Source organism: Neoarius graeffei, chromosome 19, assembly GCF_027579695.1.
Source record: "Neoarius graeffei isolate fNeoGra1 chromosome 19, fNeoGra1.pri, whole genome shotgun sequence".
Lineage (NCBI taxonomy): Eukaryota > Metazoa > Chordata > Actinopteri > Siluriformes > Ariidae > Neoarius > Neoarius graeffei.
In genome coordinates, this window is record NC_083587.1 from 45,221,374 (window position 1) to 45,241,015 (window position 19,642).

Genomic DNA, 19,642 nt, shown 5'->3' on the forward strand with positions numbered 1-19,642 from the left:
GTACTGAGCTTCAGCTTGGGGTTCTATACCGTGTATACTGTTTTCAGGTCTGTCACACATCGACTTCCTGTTTACCGACTGAATGTATTTACGAAACATATAACGTGGATTTACAAAATTTTCGTAGCATTTTTCTCAGCAACTACAAATCATAACTGCTTGATATTTGGTACTGAGCTTCAGCTTGGGGTTCTATACCGTGTATACTGTTTTCAGGTCTGTCACACATCGACTTCCTGTTTATCGACTGAATGTATTTACAAAACATTATAGCATGGATTTTGATGCTATTTCAAGAACCAAAATGCTATTTAAAAATGACCGTTTACCAGGATGCTATTTGAAATCCCTGGGGAGAGACACTGCTCTTTACTTACTTGTTTCAGGGTTAATTATTTGTTGAAGTCAACATTCATAATAAGTGTCCTGTTCCTTCGATTGCTTGCGTTCTGATATAAGCAAGAGCGGGGGGATACGTAAGTGAGCAGTAGCTCACAGCTGATCTTGTTACTGTATTTCAAAGCCGATCAAGATTTGGAATATATGTTAGCATGTATGGTGAATATGGTATGATAAGAAGAAATTTTTGAGAGGAACCAGTCTCGGAAAAGAACCCATTTGGTGTCTGGATGACACCAAGTTATAAATGATGACTCCTTTTCAACTGTGTACTATAAAGGCAAACAGTTCTAAGGGTGCTGAAAGGATGTTCAGTATAATCAACATGGTCTTTATGATTACAGCAGCAGAGCTTGCGTACCAGTCTACAGTATCCAGGATAGATTATCCACTTTGGCAAGGGTGAGACTTGGGGATAAATTGACTTTGGGAAATGCAGGCTTTAGGGTATCTATACAGGATCATACACAGCAGCAGAGAACAAATTACAAGGGCAGAAGCTCCAAGCAGAAGAAGTATCAGGATGAATTAGGCTGGGCTGGAGACCAAGAAGATTCACAGCAGTAGCACTGTTTCACAATCGGATATCAGGAGGAGGAGTCTATGGATTGTGCGTATGGTTTGTTAACTTTATGATATTTTTATTTTTTTACAGGTGGAAATGTGCACATCCATTACCTGGAGGAGAAATGCTATGATGAGGAGATCTTCTTCTACCACCTGGGATGTCACCAGTGGGTTTCTGCAGCAGAAAGTCTCTCATACCGTAAGTGTTTTAACAACCAGAGAGACATAAATTGGCTTTATAAAAATTTTATATATAATATTTTTTTATACAGTTCTGAACAATTTTCCAGTTGCAGAGAAAGTTGTTGTTTAGTGAATGGCTTCTAAAATAGTTGTATTTAACGATTATTCCACGAAATCGAGTCGTACATGAGCCGATAGCTAATGAGCCGCGTAGCACCGAGTCGGCTATAAGCCATGTACGATGAGATTGAGTGGAATAATTGTTTTATTCTATCCACATTCACTGGATTTTGAGAAACAGAGCATTTTTATTTTTATTTTTTGCAAATTCGATAAATAAAAACTTTATACAAGACGTCCGACAAAATCAGTTCCGCTTAGGCGGACTTCTTTAAAACCTATCGATGGCTACACAAATTGATTTTAGTGTTTGTTTTTTTTTTGTAGAAAGTGCCATCTTGCTGTCGTGCCGAGGTATAGAATAGCTTTAGACATTTATTTAATTCTTCCTTGGACATTTCAGTTATGTAGTTTTCAAATTTCTTTGAGCTTTTGAATCGGTCTAAAAAAATTCAAATTTTAAAGGAACAGTCCACCGTACTTCCATAATGAAATATGCTCTTATCTGAATTGAGACGAGCTGCTCCGTACCTCTCTGAGCTTTGCGCGACCTCCCAGTCAGTCAGACGCAGTCAGACGCGCTGTCACTCCTGTTAGCAATGTAGCTAGGCTCAGTATGGCCAATGGTATTTTTTGGGGCTGTAGTTAGATGCGACCAAACTCTTCCGCGTTTTTCCTGTTTACATAGGTTTATATGACCAGTGATATGAAACAAGTTCAGTTACACAAATTGAAACGTAGCGATTTTCTATGCTATGGAAAGTCCGCACTATAATGACAGGCGTACTAACACCTTCTGCGCGCTTCGGCAGCGCATTGATATCTGAGCTCCGTATCAATGCGCTGCCGAAGCGTGCAGAAGGTGTTAGTACGCCTGTCATTATAGTGCGGACTTTCCATAGCATAGAAAATCGCTACGTTTCAATTTGTGTAACTGAACTTGTTTCATGTCACTGGTCATATAAACCTATGTAAACAGGAAAAACGCGGAAGAGTTTGGTCGCATCTAACTACAGCCCCAAAAAATACCATTGGCCATACTGAGCCTAGCTACATTGCTAACAGGAGTGACAGCGCGTCTGACTGCGTCTGACTGACTGGGAGGTCGCGCAAAGCTCGGAGAGGTGCGGAGCAGCTCGTCTCAATTCAGATAAGAGCATATTTCATTATGGAAGTACAGTGGACTGTTCCTTTAATGCTTAAAGATGAAGAATGTACAAACCGGCGAAATGACGGTAGCAATTTGTGAAAAATGCAATAATAATAATAATTCTTGAAAAAATTTAAAAAAGATACGTTCTTCCCATCAAATACTTTCATTGCATATTTTGTTGCAGGTTTTTTTTTTTGGTGTATTTTTTGGCGTTTTGTTTTCGAGTAGTTTTCATTTCATCCTCAGGTGGTTCAGCAACACGCTCCGCCATTTTGTTTTTCTCTACTCATGGTATATGAGCTGATATCCTTGTAGTAGAGTAGCCAATCAGAGTGCGCGATTGCTCATATCCAGTGAATGTGGATAGAATAAAAGAGATTCTTCTTCTGGCACGATATAAATTCCTTGACCATAACTGTCAGTGGAAACAGATTGCGTCAGCACTCAGACTCTTGTTTATTCTCTAATAGGAAGCCGCTCTGTGAGAGGCCGTTACTCTCATGTTGCTGCTGTCATGGATGGCCGTGTGCTGCTCATCGCCGGTGGTTACAGTGGGGTTGCCCTTGGTGACCTGGTGGCATACAAAGTCCCGCTGTTTGTCAGCAGTGACCCTGGTGACAGAGTGAGTTGATTTAGGAAATAAAACCTCATAGGTAAAATATAGTGTATCTATATACAGTTTCAGTCTGAAGTTTACATACAGGGCCATGAATGTCATGGCAGTATTGGGCTTTAAATGATTTCTTTGAGCTGTTCTTTTCTGTAGCAGAGTTACTATACAATATACATCGTTAATAGAAAACAACCCAAGAATATGGTGCACAAGTTTTAATTTATTTTGGGTTTTCTAAAATCAACACAGGGTCAAAATTACACGTACAGGATCAAAAATACACGTACAGCACACCTAATATTTGATTTAAATGTCTGTTAGTATGTTTCACCTTGACCAGATGCTTTTGGTAGCCATCAACAAGCTTCTGGCAGAATTCTGGTTGGCTATCTGGCCACGCTTCTTGGCAAAATTGGTAGAGTTCAGTGAAATTTGTGTGTTTCCTGGCACGGATCTGACTTTTAAGCACAGTCTGTATATTTTCCATGGGTGTTAACTTGTTTTAAGCTTAATGTTGGCCTGCTTTATCCATTCCACAGCTAGCTTTGATATGTGTTTGGGGTCATTGTCCTGTTAGAACACCCAGTTATGTCCAGGTTTGAGACTACGCTGAAGAATTCTGAGGTAGTCCTCGTCCTTCATTATTCCATCCACTTTGTGCAAAACAGATCCAGAGCATGGTGCTACCACCGCCATGCTTTACAGTTGGTATTCCTCTGTACCTCTGGTCATTGTGGCCAAACAAAGCAATCTTTGACTCTTCTGACAATAAAACCTTGATGTGAACATTAACTGAAGCTCTTGATCAGTAGCTGCGTGATTTTATGCATTGTGTTGTTACTACATGAATGTCTGATTGAAAAACTGCCTAAATGAGCAGTTATTATTTGCTACTTACCTTGCAAGCTTGTAAAATAATACTTATAGTTGACGTACAGCGTAGTCATGGAGCAGAGTTTCACAGGAAGCTTTATTGGGAAGAAGCACAGTTGTTAACTTAAAAGTGCATATCACGGGTAAATTCAGGAGCAAGGTCGATGTAATTCTCCTATTTTATATTAAACTTTGGTCAAATATCTGTAACATTCTGCATTCTGTGCAATTTTTTTACCTTGTGCAATACCAGAAAAATTCAGTTGAAATCAAGCCATTTGAGGTGAATTGGTCCGCCTCTGAAAAAACTTGGCATTTGGATTTCCTGGCAAACACTGATTTTCGTGACGTCGCGTGCGGGACGCCTCCCTCTGAATCCTACGTCAGCGCTGGTTTGTTTATGAGAAAACGACCTGGTGGTTTTCTGCAAATTTCTTCGTTATCGCGTAATTATTAAAATGGTTAACAGATGTATCATAGGAGGGTGTAGCAACACCAATCTTGATGGGATTAGTACTCATCGTTTTCCAAAAGACCGGACAATGAGAGAGAAATGGGAGCGCTTGGGCTACACAGGCTGTGCACTGAAACCGTGCAAAGCTCTCGCAGCCTGCTGGCGCTTCCGCACGTGACGTCACGAATCTGGCTCCAGACTCCCTTGGGATTTTTCCAGACACGTTTTTTTTTTTCCTGCTGTAGACAGATGGCCTTGTGCAAAATTACCCTTCTGGATGAGTGTGTAAAGGGACAGACTTTCATATAAAAAAACGAAATTGGTCCAGGATATGCACTTTAAGTGCAAACATTTTATTTTTTAATTTGGTCTGTTGTTAACTAACATTAATTGGGAAGCCTTTTTGGATAATGGTTCTAAAATACTTAATCCAGCTACCAGTTGGTAGTTATTTTCCAGCTTCCTTATAATTGACTTAATGGATTAGTTTAACGGTTCTGAGATTTTTTTTTTTCTAAATACCCCGCGGTCGTGTTATTTTCTTGAACCAACTTGCCCATGATGTTTCTTTATTTGTATAATTCTTTATAACTACTAGGAGTTAGTAGCTTGGCTTATTTTAATCTGTTCGTCAGTCAGTCACCTGATGCACTGAATCACGTTCAGTCTTATGTGCTGCTTGACTATTGCAACAGCTTTATGCTTGAAGTGTTTGTCATTTATTAAAAAAAGAGTGTTTTAGGCTAGATGTATCTTAATTTTAGTATGTCCAGCCCGATTGAAGCTGTACTGGTGGTGCAGTCTGAGTCAGGATACACTGACTCTTCCTGTGGAACAGGAATTAAACGTTTGTGGTTTGACCAGCACAAATATACACCGATACTAAAGAATTATGGGAGAGCCATCTGAAATTATGCAGTGATGAAAATGAGTTTTTTTTAGATTAGATTCACTTCATTCATCCCACATCGGGGAAATTCACGTGTTACAGTAGCAGGAAAATGTCAAACAGATAAAACTGAAATAAAAATTAGACAAACGAAGGATTAAATACAGAGGGCTATTTGCATTATCTACCGTGAAAAAGTATAGAAAAATTGCCTTATTGAGCGGCTCGGAAAAATTGCACATTACAGGTAGACTCTGTGTGTGTATGTATGTATGTATGTATGTATATATATATATATATATATATATATATATATATATATATATATACACACACACACACTGGGTGCGATTTGCTGGGGGGGATGGTGGGGATCATCCCCCCCCTCTGGTTTTTATCTCTGCTGAAAAAAAATCCTCGGGGACAACCCCGTCAATAAAACAAACAAACCAAAAAAAAAGTTGACATGACAGGCATGTTGTGACACAGTTTTCTATGGTCTACATTGCACTCACTTTCAAAATGACCCGAAGTGGCAGCTTTGATGTTCACGAACGTCCCCAGCAAATAGATACATTGTAGATAATAACAATATCTTTGCGTTCTATGCAGGGATGCAAACAGCGCGCCTTTTGGCGGATGCTGCCTTTTTCACGGCCGTTTTTTTTTTTTTAGGGGGGGCGTTGGAGTGTCTGATTATAATTTCAAAGTAAATTCTGTATTAAAATTACTAAATAAGCAAATCCGTTACAGTCCATGAAACAGGAAGTATAAGGATGAGAAAAAAAAAACAGTTTAAATCGGAAAGCTGCGCACAATGTGAACTGCGCCATCAGAGCAAACTGTTCATTTAGTATTCATGTATTTTAGTGATTTTCGAGTCACTGTCCATTTAATCCGGAGGGAGAGAAACATCACAGCAACGCGACAAGCAATGCGAACTTTGTTGTGTGTTAGTGTTCGTGTATTTAGTCAGAGAGATAGGAAGATGAATTTACTATCTCTGGTTTAGTGTTAGTTTTCATTTAGTGTTATTCATTTGATATCATCGGATGTTATTGAGCTGTTAGCCTATTGTTACCTTAATTTTGTGACGTTTCATGATTAAAAAAACAAAAAAAACATCCCCCCTTCTGGTTTTTTGACAAATCGCACCCTGTACACACATATATATATATATATACGTAAATAATATTTACGTATAAATATAAGTATGCATAAAAATAGTTTAGGGCCTATATTATTGCACATAATAATTGCATCGATGAGAGATGGCAGAGGTAGTAGTGGTGAAGTAGTGCAAATTAAACAACAAACAGGTTATTGGTGCTACATTACAAGTTGTGTGTGTTATACAGTCTGACAGCAGCCGGTATGAATGACCTGCGGTATCTCTCCTTCTTACACAGTGGGTGTAGCAGTCTACTACTAAAAGAGCTGCTTAAAGCCCCCACAGCCTCATGTAGGGGGTGAGAGGGGTTCTCCATGATTGAGGTCAGCTTGGCTAACATCCTCCTCTCACCCACCTCCTCAACGGAGTCCAGAGGACAGTCCAAGACTGAGCCAGCCCGTCTGACCAGTTTATTAAGTTTCTTCCTGTCCCTCTCTGAACTTCCACAGCCCCAGCAGACCACAGCGTAGAAAAATCGCTGATGCTACCACAGAGTCATAAAAAGTCCTAAGCAGGACTTTTGTGTGTGTGTTCGTGTGTAACAGGATGCAGTATGTGCTGAGGCCCCAGATGAGAGAATGTGTCTAAAAAACCCCGAATGCAGTTGGTGTGAGGGTCGTTGTCGAGAATACCAGCCAACTAATCCGGTAAAACATTCAATACCTTCTCGCTTCTTTTCCTTAATTTCATTTCTCTTTTGTTCTTTTTTTTTTTTTCACCCGAGTTTTCTATTATCTTTTGATTAATGGCAATATTACATATCTTTGTGTGTGCCCACAGTGTGGTAGCACTGGCTGTATGGGTCTGGCACGCTTCCTTTCCGACTGCCAGTCATGTCTAGTATTCAGTGGCGTGCCCAAATCTCTCCCTCGTGCCCCCGGTGATTTTGGCTGGTGTGTCCAGAATGATTCCTGTTTACCGGTCTCAGGTATGAACAGAGGAGAAGAGAGCAGCATGAGTGAGTGATTAGTGTACAAAGTGCAACCACAGTTTTTGTAGCAAATCAGTATCTCATGACACACCTCATTTCCCGTGTCTGTGAAATGCTGACTTGTTTAATTTTTCTGTGGTTGTTATTTAGTTTCCATGTTCTTTTCTGTCTATAGCTCAGTGTGTCCACTATGTGTCAGGTGATATAATATAATAGTCCTAGAGCTCTGTGTAACAACAAATTCTGACCCCTCGCAGAGCGTAGTGCATGCCGCGTGGACCAGATCTCGGGGGCGTACGGCTGGTGGGGGGAGCGGACGAGTTTCCTGACTTCCCTCCCCTCCTGTCGCACCGAGAACTATGTCCCAGGACTGCACCTGCTCACCTTTCAGCACCCGCGCAACCATTCACAGCCTGACAAGGTATGACAGGACTCAACTCTAACCTCTGATTTCTCCATAGGTAAAGTTCAGCAGTCACACTGGACCAATGCCTTGGCACTTTTGAGTTTTGTACAGTAGCTTAATTACTCTGGTTTTGTGTTTTTGAACCTGTTTTGCCATATTAATATTTTTCAACTTAAGTTCTGTTTATTTTTCCTTTTTTTTTCTTTTAATTTACATTTACTTGCCTACTTCCATATCTCCTCTACAGGTGTCCATTCTGAGGAGTACCTCCATAATACTCAACCCATCCACTGAGATGGATGTTACTCTGCAGTTTCATGGTTTCATTCACCCTCTGTTAGGGGCTCCACCTCCCGCACCTCCTCCCCAAGAGACTGTGGCCATGTGGGCCAGGATTCAGAAGTTTCACTTTACAGTGAAGATGGCTGCAGGTCCCAACTCGGTCCACCTGGTAAGAGGACAGTCCACTCTGATGTCTTCTGGTGTTGGTTTCAAGTCCAATAGCACTTATTGGGGGGGTTACTTGGTATCAAACTTCAGCTGGGGGTTCAGTACCGTTTTCAGGTCTGTTGCACATCGACTTCCTGTTTACTGACTGGATGTATTTACGAAACATACAGTTGTGGTCAGAAGTTTACATACAGTGACATGAATGTCATCTTGGATATGAATGTCATGGCAGTATTTGGGCTTTCAGGAATTTCTTTGAACTGTTCTTTTTCTGTGGCAGAATGATTGTACAGCATACATCTTTAATTAAAAAAAAACACTAGAAATTGGTGCAGAAGTTTTCATTTTCTTTGGGTTTTCTGAAAACACAGAGTCAAAATTATATATACAGGGTCAAAAACGTACATACGCTCACTTAAATTATTAATTCAGAGGTGCTGAAACTATCAAAATGTCTCTTATCTTGCCAAGGCCGAGGTCTCTTAACTTCCTGTTAGTGATCATGATTGACTACAGCTGGTAGCTTCTCTGTGCCTTTATAAAAAGGCTTTGTTTACAGCACTCATTAGATTGACCAACAGACAATACAATGGGAAAGTCCAAGGAGCTCAGTGCAGATCTGAGAAAGAGGATCACAGATGTACACAACTCCGGAATGTCTCTTTGGAGCCATTTCTAAACAACTGCAAATTCCAAGATCAGTTCAAACAATTGTATGCAAGTTATTGTGAGGTGTAGTCACTTTGCCAAGCCACTTTGCTTCAAGAAAACCCAAACTGTCACCCTCAGCTGAAAGGAAATTGGTTTGGATGGTCAGGAACAACCTGGGAACCACCATGACACAACCCTGCCATGAACTGGAAGCTGATGGATCACTGTCTACAGTTCAGATCACCATGGACTTAAGGCAGCTGGGCCATAGAAGGTTCACGCTGCACGCTGCATGCTGCACGCTACACGCGTGTAAAGAAAAGTGGACAAACGTAGCATGACTTGCTCTGGGCCATAGAACGGCGTTCACGTTGCACGCTGCACACTTCACGCGTGAAGCGAGAAATGAACATGCACACTTTTTTCTAGGCGTGAAGATGGAAATTCCAGTCAATGCATGCGGTCACCGCCGCGCCAGCCAATCAGAACGGGTCTAGGGAGATAACTCTATGCTTTCAGGGGAAAACTTCAGAAAAAATATAATTGAATGGTATAATTGAAAAATAGTTCTTCATCGGGATTGTCAAGCAGATTATAGAATGTTCGGTGAAATTCACCACGGGTTTCTCTCAGAAGGAAGTGTTCTCGGCTCCAAATTCTGTTCCTTTTTCTCTTCCTCTGTCTCAGTAAAAGCAGAATGAGGCAATCGTCGTCATCCGAAGAGTCCATATTGTTGGTTACTCGGTCAAAGTAGAACAGACGCAACACGTGAACATCCAAGCATGAAGTTTAATGGCCCAGGGTCCGGTTCTTCACGTGAACGTGTAGCGTGTAGCGTGCAGCATGCAGCGTGCAGCGTGAACCTTCTATGGCCCAGCTGCCTAAGAGAGGCTGCTATCCAAGAAATAACCCCCTGCTCCAAAATTGACACCTTCAAGCTTAACTAAACTTTGAAGCTGACCACACGGACAAAGAAAAAGCCTTCTGGAGGAAAGCTGTACGGTCAGATGAGACAAAGACTGAGTTGTTTGGCCACAATGACCACCATGTACAGAGGGGCACTGTACCAGCTGGTGGTGGTGGTAGGATCATCATGCTCTGGGGCTGTTTTGCTGCCAGTGGAACTGGTTCATTGCACAAAGTGGATGGAATAATGAAGAAGGAGGACTACCTCAGAATTCTTCAGCATAAACCATCAGAAACTTGAACATGACTTGGGAGTTACAACAAGACAATGAACCCAAACACGCATCAGAGCTGGTTGTGGAGGATAAAGCAGGCTAACATTAAGCTTAAACCAAGTCCTGACTTCAACCCTATTGAAAATATATGGACAGTGCTTATAAGCCGAGTCCATGCCAAGAAAAAAAATTTGAATTGAACTCTACCAATTCTACCATGAAGAGTCGTGAAATATCCAACCAGAATTCTGTCAGAAGCTTGTTCATGGTAAACAAAAATGTTTGATCAAGGTGAATCTTGCGAAGAGACATTTTACCCAAATATTAGGTGTGCTATATGTATAATTTTGACCCTGTATGTATAATTTTGACCCTGTGTTGATTTCAGAAAACCCAAAGAAAATGAAAACTTGTGCACCAAATTCTAGTGTTTTTTTTTTAATTAAAGATGTATGCTGTACAATCATTCTGCCACAGAAAAAGAACAGTTCAAAGAAATTCCTGAAAGCCCAAATATTGCCATGACGTTCATATCCAAGATGACATTCATGTCACTGTATGTAAACTTCTGACCACAACTGTATAGGGTGGATTTTGACGCTATTTCAAGAAGCAAAACGCTATTTCAAAATGACAGTGTACCAGGATGCTATTTGAAATCCCTGGGGAGAGACACTGCTCTTTACTTACTTGTTTCAGTTTTAATTATTTGTTGAAGTCAACATTCATAATAAGTGTCCTGTTCCTTCGATTGCTTGCATTCTGATATAAGCGAGAGCGGAGGGATACGTAAGTGAGCAGTAGCTCACAGTTGATCTTGTTTGTATCCATGTACCTATTTCTACTTCTGCAAAACCAAACATATTTTTCCTTCGTAATAAAAGTACATCTGCTAGATATGATTATGGGAAAAGGTGGAGGCATCAGAGGCTACATAGCATTTGTTTTTCATTTTTTTGATACAAACTCTTTCGTGCACATAGACTGATGTTCTTGGACGCTGGTCAGCTCAGGAGGAAAAAGAGAGCCGCCTGCTGTCCCGTCCGGACGGTTCTCGTCTCTTTCAGAATCTCACCCGGGGCAATCGTTACCTGGTGCAGGCAGAGGGCTACCTGAACAGTTCTGCCTCAGGCCAGACCAGTGAGATGGCCCTTACCTGGAACCGAACTGCAATACCTGGAGGAAGTGTAAGTGCTTGGTTAGCATAACTCTGGCAGTTGAGTCCAGGGTCTGGGCTGATGATAATTTAGGTTGATTTTTACTGTGGCATGTTAATTGCAATTAGTATAAATATGCAGGTGATTTATAGGAAATCGTGTGCGCTGATTGGTCGAGAAATTCGGACTGTTTCTTGATAATCACCTCGAGCAACTCGGCAAAATGGTGGCCAATCACTTTGTCACTGTAAGTGAGGAAGAATTACAAATTATGAAAGAAAATGCTGGTCCTAAAATCACTAAAGATGCTATCAAGTTTGGTCTAAAACTATAGACCCCTTCGCATGTTTGTAAACAAACCGACTGTTGCTACTGTAGGATGCGCGCGCAGCCTGGACCCAGAAACAATGGCGCTGCCCATAGACCGGCATTATGAGCTGTCAGATTATGCAAAACAATTGTCGTTACAAGATCGAGAATGCTACATAAATAAGTTAACTCTAACAAGTGGACATCGCCTACCGGATCCGTATTTAATTAAAGAGTGGACGGACGATGTTAGTAAGTTCCCTGGTATACAATGGCCAGATATATACTCGTACCTTATTGACAAGACTTCAGTGTACACCCACGAAAAACTTCGTGCTTACAAGTCTTTAGACGCATATGATTATGTGCGGGCATGTACAGAACGTGTTTTACACTGAAATTTATGAAAACTTCTGTGCTCTGAAGTCAAAAATCTTACCAAGTCAGCGTCAAGGTCAGAAGGTTGCTATGTATGAAGGCTGGGTGGTATACAACAACCTGGAAGGCTACGTTTTGACAGCCAATTGCACATGTATGGCAGGGTAAGTAATCTCCTACAAACAAAATTGCATGCAAAGCTAAGTTAACATGCTAACAATATTCATTACATTGTGTAACTATGACCCAGCTAATCAGACAAACGCTACCAAAGTATTTTGCTACATCAATAAACGAAGACTAGAAAGAATAAAAAAGAAGGATTTAATAAATAGCCTGATCTTACCTGTGATGAAGTGGGCGCTGCAAACCTGCGCATTTTTGATGGTGCTTTCATCCCAGTCTACACGTTTGATGGCTTGTAGCCATAGACGTCGGCGATTTTTTTGGAATGGGTGAGATCCTGCTGGAATTCTGAACATTTTAACCCCATCACTGCTCCGATTCTGACACCCGACAACACAACAACTAGGCATTTCTTCCAAATATTTCTTCTCGTCTCTACCGTCGCCAAAAGTCAGTCTGACCGTCGCTGAGTCTTTTTTGAGTCCAGGCTGCGCGCGCAATTTCCTCTTGCGTATGAATGACGTTTATTGCGAAGGGGTCTATTCAAAGATAAGTTGGAACTGTGATTTGTTTTATCTATTTCAAAACAAAGTTTTTTTTTTTTTTAAATAGATAAAATATTAATCTTGAATTCGTCTCGCTTATTATTCACCTATATTCACTTCGTCTTTGGTGAATAATTGTTAAATAAGGAGCTGCAGTACCAATGTACGGGTGCAAGCTGAAATCATACAGGCCTCCCATCCTGGATGTAGGCCAAGTGAAGTTCTGAATAGAAATGTGTGTTATTGAAAGAAATCATGGCTAATAAAATGTGGTTTGTTGTGTTTTTTTCTTTTTTTTTTTTAATGGGATAAAATATACTGGTTGTCGGTATACCTGGATGTCGTGCTATGGTATCATCTGTCTGTGGGGAAGCAAAATTCTTCAGTTTTTTTCTTGTGGAAAGAAATGAAAGAAGTACATATGGGTCTGTCTCAGAAACTGGGTACTGTGGGGGTGCCCCACTAAATATACTCACAGTCAATAAACTATACGGTTTTGAATGGTGATGTCGGTTTTAATTTGAAATAAAATGATGAAAGAAATAATACAGATAAAACTAAATCTTTGATGTGAATATTCAGAATTTGGCAAAAATTCTGCAAATTTGTGGAAAAATGGCGGCTTGATCTGGGACATGATAAATGGTCGACTACATCACATTCCCTTAAAAAGGTTGTAGTTCACTGAAAAGTCTACAGTTATCACTAATTGTATTTTAAGTTGTAAATTTATGCACCTAAGGATTGGCACGCTCACAGAATAATCATAACCGTAATAAAACATCATGCAAAATATTTGATCACCGTTGTAACTCCATTTTCCGCAAACCCAAAACCAATACGATCGTGTGTTTTGATCTAAACGGAAAGCCGCAGGGTCAAGGTCACTACCTCACCAAAAGTAGTAACTTAAAATCACTACGCCATATAAACATTTAGTTATAAATCTGCGATTTTGTTTTTTAAAACGAAAGCTGAAAGTTAGGTATAGAATAGGTTTCTTACAGAATATGTTACGATGGTAGCTGGTCTTGTATGAGTTTCTGAGCTATAAAATGAGTTTGTGGAAAAATGGCGGCTTGATCTGGGACATGATAAATGGTCGACTACATCGCATTCCCTTAAAAAGGTTGTAGTCCACTGAAAAGTCTACAGTTATCACTAATTGTATTTTAAGTTGTAAATTTATGCACCTAAGGATTGGTGCGCTCACAGAATAATCATAACCATAATAAAACATGCAAAATATTTGATCACCGTTGTAACTCCATTTTCCGCAAACCCAAAACCAATACGATCGTGTGTTTTGATCTAAACGGAAAGCCGCAGGGTCAAGGTCACTACCTCACCAAAAGTAGTAACTTAAAATCACTATGCCATATAAACATTTAGTTATAAATCCGCGATTTTGTTTTTTAAAACGAAAGCTGAAAGTTAGGTATAGAATATGGTTCTTACAGAATATGTTACGATGGTAGCTGGTCTTGTCTGAATTTCTGAGCTATAAAATGAGTCGTGGTCTATTTTTTACCGTAGCGTGTTATTTGTGTGCGGGGAAGGACACACATTAACAATTTGCATGTGTAGAATGGAATTTTCCACTCCCACAGTTAGAAGTTGATCGTGCTTCCATTTGCAGTCTCTCTGTTACGCGGGTGATCTGTTCGGACGTTATCACTGAAAAGGTGAGTTTTGACAGTTTTATTTTGTTTTAGTCTTGCAGTATAAGGCAATAGAATGTTTCTTTTTCATCTTACTTTCATATTTCGTAGTGTTTGCGTACTGTATTTTTGGCCAATATTTTGCAACCATGGTCAATTTAGATCGAACTTTTGATAGAATCTACAGCCAGTCATTTTGCCCCGCCCCCGCCTCGCGCGCCGTCCGGTGCGGTAGTGATGTCCCGTTGCTCGCGCGCCACAGCAGAGACCCGCGCGACCTTCAGCCGGTACAGTCACTGTTCTTTTACCACCGCCGTTATTCTCATCTTTCCGGTGTGTTCTTGATTTTTCCATTGTGTCCTATTTCGCCATATCAAATACCCAAAATGTATCATATTATTCATATTTAAGTGAATAATCAATTCAGTCATCATAACTTGGCATTTTTAACCCAAGCAATCAAAAAGAGGAAATTTATTCAATATTTTCACTCATCTGTGAAGGAGGGGCTTTAATTCTTCATGATGGAGTTATTTTATATGCAAATCAATTTTACAAAAGCATTTGAATTGTAGGGCGGCACGGTGGTGTAGTGGTTAGCGCTGTCGCCTCACAGCAAGAAGGTCCGGGTTCGAGCCCCGTGGCCGGCGAGGGCCTTTCTGTGTGGAGTTTGCATGTTCTCCCCGTGTCCACGTGGGTTTCCTCCGGGTGCTCCGGTTTCCCCCACAGTCCAAAGACATGCAGGTTAGGTTAACTGGTGACTCTAAATTGACCGTAGGTGTGAATGTGAGTGTGAATGGTTGTCTGTGTCTATGTGTCAGCCCTGTGATGACCTGGCGACTTGTCCAGGGTGTACCCCGCCTTTCGCCCGTAGTCAGCTGGGATAGGCTCCAGCTTGCCTGCGACCCTGTAGAACAGGATAAATTGGCTAGAGATAATGAGATGAGATGAGATTTGAGTGTTAGGTAAATGCAAAAAAAATAGTAAAATTAGAAAATTAATTTTTTGACCATAATGTCCCAAATGAGAGACCAGTTTCTGAGACGGTCCCTTATATGAAGGCTTTCAGCCACTGAACGTTTTCTGGCATTTCAGTATTTTTAAAATGCAGTAGTAAGGCAGTCTGGCTGATGAGTGACAAAATATTTTTATCATGGCTCTAGTACCACAAATGCAGTTGCTTTGACCTGTGTCCACTCATTCATTTTCTTTTATTGTTCATCAGGAGATCTCATTTCTGTTCCTGGAGCCATATCGCTCAGGCTCGTGTTCAGGGTACCACTCCTGTTTGGCCTGTCTGTCTGATCAGTCCTGTGGCTGGTGCCCGACCACAAACGTGTGCATGCTGCGCTCCAACATCAGCCACGAGCGCTGCCTAGAGCCACAGGGAGAAGAGCACCACCTGTTGCTCAACCCCCAGCACTGCACACTGTGTGAGGAGTACAGAGACTGCAGGGCCTGCACTCAGGTACAGCACAGGTTGCATGTGATTCAAGATTACACTGGTGAATCAGAAGAGATATGTAGTTGCGTAGGGTTTTTTAAAAAATTTTTTATTAAAGGCCACTGTAACTACACTATATGGCTAAAAGTTTGTGGACACAAAAGTTTATCACACCCATACATGCTTGTTAATCATCCCATTCCAGAGTTGATCCTTCTTTGCTGTTATAATAACCTCCAAGCACCCTTCCAATTCACCCCAAAGGTGTTTGCCACTCAAGTTCTTCCATTCCAACCTTGGCAGATCTTGTCTACATGGATCTCGCTTTGTGCACAGGGGCATTGTCGGGCTGAAGCAGGTTTCAGCCCCTTTGTTCCAGTGAAGGGAAGTTTTAATTCTACAGCATACAAATATATACAGTACTACTACTACTACTAATAATAATAATAATTAGTTCACTTTATATAGCGCCTTTCACCGACTAGTGGCCTAGTGGTTGCGTGTCCGCCTCTCGATCGGGAGATCGTGAGTTCTATTCACGGTCGGGTCATACCAAAGACCATCATAAAAATGGTACCCACTACCATCTGGCAAGGCACGCTGCAATACAGATGTGCATGGGGAGTTGAACTCTCGTGGTTACCAGAGGACTAGCCCCCCACTGTAACCCTAGCTATGTAATAGGCGAGAGGCTGAGGGCTACGGAAACGGAGATCGGTGCCGCCCGATGCGCCACCATCAGAGTTGGGCCTGGTTAGTACTTGAGTGTGGGAGACTGCCAAGGAATACCAGGTACTAGGCGTGGGAAGGACTTTAACTTTTAACTTAATATAGCGCCTTTCTCAAAACCCAAGGTCGCGTTACAATAATAGGCAGAAAAAAGAAAAGAAAAAAGTCCACCAAATAGAGGTCAGGATATCATTCCAGTGGTGTAGCAGCCACAGTCCCACCAAAAGGCGCACAAAAACAAGTCCCACATCTCCAGCACAGCCGCCGTGACGCCGCCAGCAACATCGCTCGAACACCATGCCATGGATCTGCAAAGCAAGCACAGAAGCACCGCCACATCCCAAACCGCCTGCACAGCTGCCGCGACGCCACCGAGCAACATCGCTCGGAACATCACGCCAAGCATTAAAGCACAGAGCGCTGGACAACCACGATGTTAAAATGAGCAACGAGCTCACTGCAGTCCATAGCTGGGAGCATAGGCATCACCCACAGCGAACCAAGGCCTGGGGGGAACCGACGCCCAAAACTGGGTCCGGAGCTACACCACAACTGGCGGACAAAAACACTCAAACATCAAACACAGAAAAAATAAAAAAAATAATAATAATTTACTATTCAATTCAAAAAGTACTATTCAATTGTATGCTTCAGACTTTATGGCAAGAGTTTGGGGAAGTACCGCATATGGGTCTGATGGTCAGGTGTCCACAAGCTTCTGGCTATATAGTGTATAATGACGCTGCAGGAAATTTTAACTTTTGTTCTTTCCCCATAGGACCCTTACTGTGAGTGGCAGATCAATTCCAGTAAGAAGGGGGATTACTTATGCAGTCGCCGTGGGAGACTGGAAGGCTCCATTCGGGATCCATTGGGATGTCCTAAAGTTTGTAATCAGTGAGTGCCGCTATGTAGTAATCCATCCAGTAAACTAAGACCAGTAGTCTATGGAATCAATTTTGTGCCAAAATGTTCATACAATACTTTTGAAATATCAAACAAAAACGACAAATCAAAATACAAAAGCACAAAAAAAAGTCAATTTTTTTAGACTGGCAAACAAATTATTAGTGTAATCGTGCAAAATATCAGTCTATTACTCTTCAGAAACCTTTTATTTTTGTTCCGCGTCTTTCTCAGTTTTGTTTGACGTAATTTATTTTGGTTGCGATTCCAGCTTTCTCGTTTGCGCTCCCTGACTTTTTGCTTGCAGTTTTGGCACAAACTTCACGTGTGGGTGGGCTGTCCAGGAATGCATTCCCATTGGCTAACTTGTGTTTGACTGACAGCTACGCTCAGGCATTCCCTACTCGGATTCTGGCGGACTGTTTGACGAGTGACCGATCCATTGACGGTAAACAAGGACTTCAGTGGCGACTATGATATTGAATTAATTCAACAAAGTGTAAATTCAATATCATAGTCGCCACTGAAGTCCACTCGATCCTTGTTTACCGTCAATGGATCGGTCACCCGTCAAACAGTCCGCCAGAATCCGAGTAGGGAATGGCTGAGCGTAGCTGTCAGTCAAACACAAGTTAGCCAATGGGAATGCATTCCTGGACAGCCCACCCACACGTGAAGTTTGTGCCAAAACTGCAAGCAAAAAGTCAGGGAGCGCAAACGAGAAAGCTGGAATCGCAACCAAAATAAATTACGTCAAACAAAACTGAGAAAGACGCGGAACAAAAATAAAAGGTTTCTGAAGAGTAATAGACTGATATTTTGCACGATTACATGAATAATTTGTTTGCCAGTCTAAAAAAATTTACTTTTGTTTTTTTGTATTTTGATTTGTCGTTTTTGTTTGATATTTCAAAAGTATTGTATGAACCTTTTGGCACAAAATTGATTCCATAGTAGTCTACTGTATCTAATGAGTTACATGTTGTTCTGCTCTGTGTGTGGTTATTGTTCAAATTCAGGGTCATTGTGGTAAAACAGTTGGTCAGTGAAAGAAGAAAAAAAATATATATATAATTTTTCTTCTCTTCACTGATCAACTGTTTTTTACCACAATGACCCTGAAAATAAATACATTTTATATGATGCAAGGAATAGACGTAAAGAAAGTTGGTGAATTCAAGTACCTGGGGTCAACTGTGAAGGATTTCGGGAGTCATTTGTGATAGGAAAGTCCCAGCAAAAGTGAAAGGTAAGATGTATAAGACAGTAGTGAGACCAGCTGTGATGTATGGATTGGAGACCGTACCCTTAACGAAGAAACAGGAGGCAAAGTTGGAGGTGGCGGAGTTGAGGATGTTAAGGTTTGCGATGGGAGGTTGGACAGGATAAGGGACAGCACATGTGGAGAGCTTGGGAATTAAGCTAAGAGAGATGAGACTGAGATGGTACGGGCACATCCTGAGAAGAGATGCAGAGCATGTTGGAAGGAGAACGTTGAGGATGGAGCTGCCAGGCAAACGAAAACGAGGAAGGCCAAAGAGGAGATACATGGATGTGGTGAGAGAGGACATGAAAGTGGCAGGTGTGGTAGAGAAGGATGCGGAAGACAGGGAGCAATGGAGACAAAAGATCTGCTGTGGCGACCCCTAATCCGGAGCAGCCAAAAGAAGAAGAGGAAGATGTATATATTTTATATACAGTATTTATGGCTAGAGAAAAAAGTAGGGAGCAATAAAGTCTCTGAAGTGACAGCGATGCCGAAATTTCTGTTTACTTATTATATTATCCAGTTTTGGTCTTTCAGATCATGTAGTTTCCTGGTTCACAAATTATTTAAGTGATAGGACCCAGTGTATCAAATATGATGACTTGTGTTCAGAATTTGTGAGTGTCCATAAGGGTGTGCCACAGGGTTCTATATTAGGTCCCCTCCTATTCATTATGTATATAACGCTACGTTCACACTGCAAGGCTTAATGCTCAATTCCGATTTTTTTGTGAAATCCGATTTTTTTGTGAGGTCGTTCACATTAACAAATATATGCGACTTGTATGTGATCCTCAGTATGAACGAAAAGCGACCTAAAAGTGTTCCGCATGCGCATTGCAGGATACGACGACGTCACACGCAGTGAGCATGGCCAGTGTTTACGGAAGTAAAACCGCCCGGTTGCGGTATGACCCATCCAATCTAGCTTGAATAGCTGCATCCCCCCAAATGGAAATCAGCTCCCTAACCTCTGCGTCCTTCCATTGAGAAGATTCAGAACCTTCACAGCCCGAAGCGTCCCTCGCATTGATGTCATGCGCAGGGGCGCAGATACGTTTTTTGAACTAGGAGGGACA

General features: G+C 41.4%; 1 protein-coding gene across 2 annotated transcripts in view; it reads left to right on the forward strand.

The window, feature by feature from the left end:
* megf8 (multiple EGF-like-domains 8) overlaps positions 1–19,642 on the forward strand; it is a 146,594-nt gene that overhangs the window by 29,446 nt on the left and 97,506 nt on the right. For both annotated transcript variants that reach the window (XM_060900158.1, XM_060900159.1), the window contains exons 10-18: positions 1,055–1,165; positions 2,893–3,044; positions 6,968–7,069; positions 7,203–7,350; positions 7,611–7,774; positions 8,007–8,210; positions 11,025–11,228; positions 15,443–15,685; positions 17,169–17,287. In XM_060900158.1, the coding sequence (XP_060756141.1) occupies positions 1,055–1,165; positions 2,893–3,044; positions 6,968–7,069; positions 7,203–7,350; positions 7,611–7,774; positions 8,007–8,210; positions 11,025–11,228; positions 15,443–15,685; positions 17,169–17,287 (1,447 nt within the window). The remainder of the gene's footprint in view (positions 1–1,054; positions 1,166–2,892; positions 3,045–6,967; positions 7,070–7,202; positions 7,351–7,610; positions 7,775–8,006; positions 8,211–11,024; positions 11,229–15,442; positions 15,686–17,168; positions 17,288–19,642) is intronic.